Here is a 10,500-nt window from a genome sequence, read left to right on the forward strand (position 1 = left end):
AGGATTTGAGATGGTTCACTTGCCTGCTCATATTTGATAAACAACGTCTAATTAAATAGTAAGTAAAAGGATTTTTTCTGTTTTAACTATGGACACATAAATATGATGAATTAAATAGAATGAAATTTGGGTAGCTCTACATATATTTGAGCATTCTTAGCTAGTGGCAACATAACAACTCTACCATAACATATTGAGAATATCTTCCAACAGATTAATAACTTTCACAGGAACCTTAATCACGAAATCCTTCCCCCAACTTTTTGAAGTTCAAATAAAAGCAAAATCCCCAGAAAATTTCTACCAGAATGTAGCAAGTTTTACATGGTCTAGTTCAAATTGAATGTGCCAACTGCACAACCTTACACAAAAAAAAACTGTTTATAAAGTTCTACATTTTTTAACAGAGGATGCACATCAATCACCTATCTCTCAAATGGATTCAGACAGTCAAAGGGGTTACACATAGTAGTCAAATCAATCACCTCCTTCTGCCTCCCAAGCTCACTATAACATAGTAGTTCCACCACGGCATGTCCAGAACATTTTGGAGAGTTGAACAATTTTTTAGAAACTTTGATGGCAAAGTCTTTTCCACCATCTTTTAATATCACCACCAACTTCTCAAGCACAGTTGCATTCTTAAGAAGGAATTCAACAAAGCTAAGAACAAGCTTACAATTATCATCGTTCCTTGAGAGGCCAATGATCTCAATCCTCTTTAAATGTGACACCAAGCAATTCAAAACTCTTCTCTTGGAATTCCAATAGGTCTTAGTAGAAACATTCAAGTCTGGATCTTTGGTCCTTTCTAATTCTAACTGAAGACAAAGTGATTATAAGTCAGTCCCATGACTTAAGACCATATGTGTATATATATATACAAAATAATGATTTCTGATGGCATAATTCAAATTTAACAAATACAATAACTCTCAACTCAAATTTAAATTTATGATTTATGATTGGTTCTAAATAGTTTTACCTTGTAAATTGGCAGCTTTACAACTAATTTCTCAAGAACATATGAAATGCCTAGTGCTAATTCAATTTCAGCAGATTGTGTTGCAAAATTAGGACTATCCAGAGTCAAGGATTTGTTTTTCAAGCGCAGAGAAGATAGGTCAGCTTTCAACATTAAATCTGGTAGAATCTGCATACACAATATTGCAAATGGGAATTGAAAAACAAAAATTTAATTTCAAATTCAAATATTAAGCTTGTTCCTTACCTTGATAAACCGTCTCCCAAATTTCAGCTCGTTGACATGCTCAAGCTGCTGCAGGATCATAATCTCATGCAAACTTCGACATATACCATTAAACTCAAAATCAAGAGTAGCACAAACTAAAGATGGACAATTCATCAATTTAGGCTCAGTCAAAGCAAGAAAACGATCACAAAGAGTCAATTCTTCAACATTTGGACAAGAAATTTGAAGAACATAAATCCAAACATTGTTGAGCACCAATTTTTTCAAAGATTTGGAAGCAATAATATCCTCTTCATATGGAATATTGAAGGCTAATTCCAACGATTCAAGTGAGGGAGTCCCACCTAGAATATTTTCAATTGCTTTAGGAGGCAATCTGCAGTTTTCTATATTCAATGACTTAAGATGTTCCCAGCTTACCTTCCCATAAGGCATGAAAACAAAATTACAAGAATTGGTATGCAGTTTAACCAAGGAACCATAATTGAATAGGAACTCCGGCAAACTGAACTCTACGTAACCATAACGGAAATTCAAGATTAGCTCCTCCATCTCTTTTCTGATTGCAAAATCGAGATTCGAACTAATGTGAGAATCCCTCTTAGCATAATAACCTTCGGATTGGATGTGGAACTTCTTGATCTTGGAGCAGTTATGAAGAAGCAGTGTATCATCAATGAATTTACATAGTTTTTCAGCAGATATACCAGAGGAATGAAAATTAAGAATGAGAACATGAGTCCACTGATTATGCCATCTCTTTGATAAAACGGTAGTCTGAATAGCTTCTTTCGTTGAAGGCAAAAGGGAGAGGATATGTTGAAGGAGAGGGTCTGGCAAGCCACTGATGTGATCTTCTTTCTCCTGCAACTTCGGCCTTTCGCTTTCCTTTGCCATTATTCAGCTGTGAAGATTATAATCGAATTGAATTTATTGGGTGGAAGACCATATATAATGTGCGTGTCTTTTGGAATCCCTCACATGTGAAAATCCTTTGATATTGTGTCGCTTCGAGTTTTGTGTAGTTTTATTATTGAACCTTACCTATATTCTCATAATTATACTAATTATTTTTAACTTGGAATTTGTGGATAGGGAGGCGAAGGCCATACAGTGGGATTTGTTTTATTTATTTTTTGAATTTACAGTCACATTGTGTTTAGGCTTTGAGATTTTAATATATTTATTCCATGATATTCGTAAATATTACGGCCCTGTTTGGTAAAGAGTTGGGATAAAAAGAGCGGTTTTGACCAATTTTAGAGGTTTGACCACTGAAACCACTTATTGGAGTGTTTGGTGGAGAGAGGTTTGAGAGAGAGTTTTGGGATGAAAACGCTAATTTAGAAAAGCTCCTAAAACGAGTTTTTTCAATTAGCGTTTTGGAATATTAAAATTAATGGACTTCTTTAACCATAATAGATAGACTCCCTAATCAAATCAGTTAATGCAATCAGCTAACAGCTAACAGCTAATGTAATCAACTAACAACTAATTTCCAAACAGGGCCTACAACATTCACTACAAGAAAAGGGGATTTAATGATAGGAAAACTCATCATTAGAAGTCCACTGCCACTCATTAAAGGTTTTTAATGAGAGGAATTTTCCGCTTGAGGAAGCCCTTTTTAGTAAAAGTATTAATTAGTGGAATTATTCCACTCATTATTAACTTACAATTAGTGGACGTTTATACTTATTAAAAATTATGTATAATGATTAATAATACGCTTATTAAAAGTATTTATAATGATAGAAAATACGCTCATTAAAAGTATTTATAATGATTAAAAACTTGTCTTATTAAAAATATTTATAATAATTTGGATTGAAGAGAGCTACTCTAAATTGTCTCATCAAACTGCATCAACAAAACCAAATTATCTAAAGCTTAAAAATTGGGAGTGTACAGGAATTTAAATAAAAGCAAATGAACAATACAACATCTTAAGACAATTCAAATGCTTAATTGGGGGAGGAATAGCCCTGTTAATTTTTGTTAATGTGATCCCTGTTATGTGCAAAAAAAATTCCTTCACTGCAATATCATTATATCATCCTCACATCCCGTGTCCAATTCCCCAAATTTTAGTGTACAATTAGAATTTTGAAGATATGATTCATCTAATAGCAAGAAAACAAAAGGTAATTCAATATACCTTATCGGGAGCATGCCCCAAGTAAACTTGTTTGATACCTTATCGACTTGTTTGATACCTTATCGAGAGTGGAAGTGAAACTGCACAAGCTCATTGCTGTAATGTTGAGCACAAATATAACAAAAGGCAGAGGTAAAAAAGTTGTGAAGGTGTTATTTATCTTAACTCTTAAGAAATAAGTCCGACTTAAATAAATTATAGGCTTCCACACTTTTGAAATGCGAAGCATGAATAGTGCCTTTAAACAAAATGCTAGACAAAATTAACACACTTTAGAAAGCTAAATAGAATGTTATACAAATTAACACAGTTTGCAATTCAATCACCGCATAGAGATATCGCAAACAAGTAAACCAACAGCCAAATTGATTGTTGCCTATCCATATAGGTTAATAAACAAACGAGAATTGCCCATAGAATGACACACTAAATCAATAACAAGAGGCAAATATAAAGACAGAATTGCTAACTCGACCATGCAAGTCTATACAGAAAAAAATAAAAAATTAATCCTAGCATTGCAAAGCAATCTGTTTTCGATTTTGGGATACATATATTTTCATCAATGAACCAATAAAGACAAGCCAAAAACAATATACTAGATAACATTCTTAATTGAGGAACATTTGTCCGGAACAAGAAAGGTGAAATGTTGGAGGTATTGCCACTAATTTAGCAGAAGCAATTAATTAATCTAATTGCATAAAATAATATTGCTAGAAATAATAGATTTTAGAAAGAAAGGAATCCAACTTAATTTCCATTCACTAAAGATTACATTACAAATTGAAACCAAATATCTATTTATAGAAATGAAAAACGTGTAACTATAGTGTGTGAAATGAACCTAATATTCAAAAACTACTATTACAATTTCAGCTATTGACTAACCATAATAAAAAATTAGTATGCCATACATTCACTCATATGGACATTTGTGTTCATATCTGACCAATTTTTGTTTCTATAATCAGACACAATTTTCGTCCATCCATGTGAATGCATTCTTTATTATTTTCTTATTTATTCATTTAAGTTATCTTACATGATAGGGTCAAATGTCATTATTTTGTTTCTTATCCTTTTATCTCATTTAATTTAATTTTGTTTTTTTGTTTCTTTTTTCTAATTTTTTTTTAATTTAAGATAACACATCGTTTCATCACTCTTCCTTCATGTGTTATCTGTAGACACAAAGTTTGGTACGTAATAACTCAAACTTATTTTTCGGGAGTGCCTTTGTAAAAATATATGCAATCTGATTTTCACTATTGCAGTGAATCAGATTAATTTCGCCTTCGTTTTCAGCTTCACGGATAAAATGATATTTGATCTTGATGTGCTTCGTTTTTCGATGCTGGACTGGATTTTTCGCAATAGCAATTGCACACTTGCTATCGCAAGATATCTTTGTCGGCTGGTTCTGCACTGCACCCATATCGGATAAAATTCTTCTTAGCCATATCGCTTGATTGACCGTTGAACATGCTGTGATATATTCAGCTTCTACAGTTGATTGCGTGACTGTTTCTTGTTTTTGTGAGATCCATGAAAATACTCTGCTACCGAGACTGAAATTCTAACGGGACGTACTTTTCATGTCATCTTCTGAACTTGCCCAATCACTGTCTGAAAAACCAATTAATTGATAAAATTTCATTGGTTTGTACCAGATTCCAAAATCAACCGTGCCTTTGATGTATCTTAGCACTCGGTTTGCTGATGTGAAATGAATTTGACTTGGATTCTGCATAAAACGTGATAATAGGCTTGTAGCGAATATGATATCTGGTCTGGTAGATGTAAGATACAATAAGCTACCGATCATACTTCTGTATTGCCTTTGATCTGCTGGAGGTGAACCATCTTCCTTAGTCAATTTTTCATTATTGACTAGAGGTGTAGTTGCTGCCTTGGAATTCTCCATCTTGAATTTTTTGAGAAGATTGCTTGCATACTTCTTCTGACTGAGAAAAATTCCTTCAACGCTTTGAATAATTTCCATGCCAAGGAAATAATTCATCAAGCCCAAATCCGTCATCTCGAAATTTTTCTTCATATCTTATTTATGAATTCGAAGATTAAGGATTGGTTGTTACCCGTCACAATCAAATCATCAACGTAAAGTGAAACAATGATGATATTTGAATTTTTATCAACCTTTGTGTAAAGAGTATACTCACTTGGATTTTTCTTGAAGCCTTGTTCACTGAAGTAGGCGTCGATTCTGCTATACCATGCTCTTGGTGCCTGTTTGAGACCGTACCGTACAATGTCTTTTTTAGCCTTAGTACCTAGTTTTCTTCATTCTCAACAATAAAACTCGGTGGTTGCTCGACATATATTTCTTCTTTGAGAAACTCATTCAGAAAAGCTGACTTCACATCTACACTAGTCACTACAAGAAAAACGCGTATTACCAGCGGAATATTCCGTCGGTGATCCGCCAAATTCCGTCGGAAATCAACGTTACCGACGGATCAGCAGCGGATTGTATTCCGCTGGTAAAAGGCTCGCTGGTACCGCATACCGACCACAATTCTCTTTCCGTCGGAGATCTATGCCGACCAAAATTGGGCGGAAGATTCCGCTAGTAAATTTCAAACACCGACCAACTATTACCGACCCTAATTTGGCTGGTGAATATTTCCGACGGATATTTCCGACCATTTTCCGTCGGTGCTTAATATTAAAAATTGAAAAAAATTAGTCAATTTATTTGGATTGAAGGGAACTCGTATATGATGTACAAATTTGAGTCTTATGATTCAAACGATTACAACTCATAAATTGACTGAAGCTATCTGCTCTCTAGACTTGCACCTAATCTGCTCACGACTTATAAATAGATATGATTGCCATAAATTTAAAGAAGCTAAACAATCCATGTCACAAAAATTTTCAGCAAATAAGTACATATTATAAGAAAAATAAGTTGGGAGTTAATAATCTCAACATGATAATGTCTACCTCAATCCATGAATTATCAAGACAAGGCGATTTTTGACAAAGGAAAACTCATTGGGATGAGAAAAACACTTGTTTGCTACAAAGGAACAGCTCCTAATGGACTAAAAAATGACGGCATTATGCATAAATAGACTCTAATGTGACGACAAACACGTTTGAACCTTTGAACCTAAAATTATTGTGATGCCAAGCACTGCATGATGTGCATCAGCAATATCTAATCCTCCAAAAAGTTTGAACAGAAACTTTCCATAGAATAGGAGGCCGACCAGGGTATTGGAAAGCAGCTTCAACCTGCAAAAAATGCGTACAAAAGAAAGCACACACAAAATAACATTTAGCATTGTACACACCAAAAGAAAGTTCTATACTTATTTTCTCTCTTTTCAAGGTTTAAAAGGCAATGTTGATTATTTTGATAGCAAATGGTAACAGAGAAAGATCCAATTTTAATACAAGTGCAATAACTATATAACAAGCATAACATGGATGTCATTTTTAAGATTATTTGGGCACCCATCATCTTGGTTAGTCCTAGATTCGTCAATTTATTACAAGCCATAAATGGTAGGCATTATTTAATATTTCTAGTATGTGCAGAAGATGCTAATTATTTCATTATGTACATTTACAACTCAATTATTTTCTAGTAGCTTCAGAGTTTGGAAAGCTATTTGGTTTCTTATGAGGTGCAGATGCTGATTATCTACCTGCTTCAATAATCCTACTTATGGGTCTAATCTTAGGATCAATTGTTTATGAAGGATAATATCTTCTAATTGCAAACAAATTCAATTTCTTGTTAGCTTCAACTCCTATACCAAAAGGTGCATTAGACTTCATGATTATTTATTAATTATCCAAATATCCAAAAGGTGCATTAGACGTCATAATTATTTATCATATTATGTATTCCACAAGCAAAAAAAAGTACAACACAAAAACATAAGATATTGAATTATCCAGAGATTCATGGGCCAAAATTTAACATATTTATAACATAAGAAAAATGACAGTAAAATTATCCATTCTTGGGATTGAACAATCCAAACAAGACTGAAATGGAGAAAGGAAGACCCTTACCAATGGCTCCAAAACTAACAAATTCTTCAAACCTGTCAATATGTGTCTCCTATACATCAACATTCTATCTCTGCAAGCCAACTGATAAATTATAGAGACAATGAAATTTATGTTTAGATGGAATGAGTATTCCCAAATCATTACAAATAAAAAAATTCCATAAGAATACAGCAAGCAATTAAAGCTGTGAAGAACATGGTGTGCTTGTCCACCAACACTAGAGGTCAAATACGGTAACAGCATTTACCGATATACCCGTTCGACACCATGAGAAAGGTTCTCCAAGTTTGACAGGTTTCCAAGATGCGGAGGAAGTGTTCTCTAAAAAGAAGCATGAGAAAGGTTAAGGTATTTCAACTCTCAAACAAATGAATTCAGGAATATGACTTCCCAAGAAATTGTTTTTGCTCAAATCCAAATACTGCAAGTGTTTAGTAGACTAACTTTTCAATTTGCACCAAGAAAAACAAAAACTACCAAAGATGACCATAAGAAATGAATTTTTTATCTTTATAATTGACTACATAACTTATGGAACCATATAAGAGTAACTAATGAGATGTTATTTAGAACAAAAGGTTTCTTTGATAACTTAAGAGACTCGAGTCTAGCCAATGATATAAATTTTCCTGAAATCTAGAGGCCACAGCAACAAGTCATGGTAATTATTATTGTTTAGTAAGATTTAAATTCCAAACTCAAACATGTGAAAGCAAAGCAGTTAAAGTTTTTGTTTAACACATAGTAGCTAGCCAAATTCGGATAACAACCAATCATACACTCAAACAAGGAGTAAATTAACTTGAGAAGAGTAGAAGTTTGACAGCAAGTATAATCTATAACGTTAGAGCAATAACAAACCATCAAAGAACCTTACCTCCTGGAAAATCCAGTCCTTCTAGAAATAGACAGCTTGAGAGCCATTTATTTATTAAGCTACAAATTCAGCAAGGAGACATAGAATTCCCCTGAAACAAATGATCCGATGCAAATTAAGCATGTCCATTGGAAATGAATTTGAAAAGCAATAATAAGGATCAATTAGCATTTTGAAGTACCAAACTCAAATGGTTCTCTTTAGAACGCAAGAAAATCAAACATTTATGACATCGCTTCCAAAATACCCAAATCTAAACAAGACCTAAATAAACTTCCAAAGTAGCCAAATCAGAACGTACATGGATTTTAATCCAGCCCTGTGAAATTATTCAAATCAAAACACCTAACCAACATAATTTGAAAGTAAAAGACAAGTGGATAAACAAGACCTAGATTGGAGCGGAATTTTACCAAAAATATCATAAGAAGCAAGGTGGAAATCGGGAATGCCAGTGAGGAACAAGCCACTGGAGAATGAGATCGTAGAATCCACTGCCTTGTGTATTGGAGTCGTTCATGTTATAAAGCTGCTGAGCAAATGGAACTGAGTGTTATAAAGCAAACCCGCTCGATGAATTTGAGCAACTCGAATAGACTGCTGAGTGTTATAAACGTTTCTCCATCACTATTACAAAATACAGAGGAATTGTCAACCATATGTTAAGATGTTCACAAAAGAAATAAGCATGTAAAAATATTTTGACAGTAAATAAAAGGTTAACTGAGTAGCACATTATTTTTTACAATCAAATAGCATTGAATTAAACAAAAGGCAGTAAAACATAGCTCTATAACAGCATAACCTTTTTAGAAAATTTCTACACTTCCTATAAAATTATAAGTTATGAGAATTCACATCAACACATGTCAAGGAATACAAAGCCTAAGTGCAAACCACCTAAATTTGGAGGAGAGAAAAAAAACAAGCTAAACTATATGAAAATTTAATAAAATTAGCGTTTTAGTGCAGTTAGAAGAGTACCTGCAAAAGCTGGAAGATGTTTGAAAGAGCAAACTGAATTCATTAAAAATGTTGTAAATGGAGGGGGAAAGAACAAATTCTGTAAAAATCGTTAGTAACTATTAATATTAATAACTATATGAAAAACAACATCACAACTACATAGTAACAAATCTGGAGAAGATCTTCATCAACGAACTAACAGGAAAAAGAAATTGAAACAAATCCTGTAGAAAATGCAATAACAAGTTCAAAACTAGTCAAGCAAATATGAAGCAAACTAAGTAAAGGTTCAGTACGATTTTAACCATTAAAATGCATCAGATTGGGCAACAAGGAAAGAATTGATCAATTAAAATTTGAAATTGATCAAGTAAGGTATCAAAATCAACACTTAATCAAAAGCAAAAGAAGCACAGATACAAAAGCCCTAAATCTACACCCTAGATCCCATATTAAGGGGGGAAATCCCCAAAACCATTCAAAATCAAAGCATAGCCATTTAAAATTAAACAAACCCGTTCAAAATTGAGAAGCTAACTCACCTTATGAAACAAAATCATGCGCTTGATGATTGAGAGAGGTCTGAACGATGCTATTAGAGTCCAAATACAAGCCTTTCGTTTAACTGGTTGAGAGAGAAAGACGAAGGGCTGGTACAGACCGAGAGAGGATGAGATCGAGAGGTGAAGCACTAGGATAGAGATTGGGAGAGAAAGAGAAAGAGAAAGGGATGAGGTACATCGATCGACATAGTTGATGGAGAAAGAGGACAAAGATTGGAGAGAGAAAAGGGTAAGAAAAAGGGGGGAGAACAAAAAAATTTCCCGCTTTCTATTTCATTTTGCCGGTTCAAAAACTTTTTGCTTATTATTTGATTTTTTATTTAATTTTTTTTAATTATTATTTTTTATCTCAAGAGAAATTCCATCGGTATATTATAATTTTCGCCTGGAATCAGCAGCGGAATAATTTGCGATGCTATTCTGCTGCAGATCGCCAGCGAAAATTGATTCCGCTGCTGTTCCGTTTGTGATCAGTAGCGGAACGGATTCCGCTGCTGTTCCGCTGGTCATCAGCAGCGGAACAAATGTCGCTGTTGATTTCCGCTGCTGATTAGCTGTTTTCTTGTAGTGAGTGGAAAAATGACCATAGTCGCCCCATCGATTCTACGTCCATAATTTGCCAGGAGATCCGTCACTTGATTTCCCTCTCGATAGATATGCGTAACCGCAA

The 10,500-nt window shown here is 33.9% G+C and overlaps 1 protein-coding gene and 1 long non-coding RNA gene across 5 annotated transcripts; both read right to left on the minus strand.

Moving 5' to 3' along the window:
* Positions 1-269: 269 nt before the first annotated feature.
* LOC136233546 (F-box/LRR-repeat protein At5g02910-like) lies at positions 270-3,464 on the minus strand. Of its 2 annotated transcripts, XM_066023251.1 has the most exons (4): positions 3,372-3,464; positions 1,232-2,117; positions 986-1,153; positions 270-821 (listed from the first exon to the last, which is right to left on the minus strand). In XM_066023251.1, the coding sequence occupies exons 2-4, from the start codon at positions 2,108-2,110 to the stop codon at positions 426-428; spliced, it is 1,443 nt and encodes a 480-aa protein (XP_065879323.1). In that variant the 5' UTR covers positions 2,111-2,117; positions 3,372-3,464; the 3' UTR covers positions 270-425. The 2 variants fall into 2 exon arrangements, with proteins under 2 accessions (XP_065879323.1, XP_065879324.1); XM_066023252.1 differs by lacking the exon at positions 3,372-3,464 and having other exon boundaries at positions 1,232-2,131.
* Positions 3,465-6,334: 2,870 nt separating this feature from the next.
* On the minus strand, positions 6,335-10,079 carry LOC136233497 (uncharacterized). Of its 3 annotated transcripts, XR_010690861.1 has the most exons (6): positions 9,810-10,079; positions 9,286-9,364; positions 8,715-8,928; positions 8,302-8,392; positions 7,425-7,745; positions 6,335-6,635 (listed from the first exon to the last, which is right to left on the minus strand). It is a non-coding gene; the product is annotated as an uncharacterized lncRNA (long non-coding RNA). The 3 variants fall into 3 exon arrangements; XR_010690860.1 differs by having other exon boundaries at positions 6,335-7,745; positions 9,810-10,077; XR_010690862.1 differs by lacking the exon at positions 9,286-9,364 and having other exon boundaries at positions 6,335-7,745; positions 9,810-10,077.
* Between the last annotated feature and the right edge of the window lie 421 nt (positions 10,080-10,500).

This window comes from Euphorbia lathyris, chromosome 6 (assembly GCF_963576675.1).
Source record: "Euphorbia lathyris chromosome 6, ddEupLath1.1, whole genome shotgun sequence".
Lineage (NCBI taxonomy): Eukaryota > Viridiplantae > Streptophyta > Magnoliopsida > Malpighiales > Euphorbiaceae > Euphorbia > Euphorbia lathyris.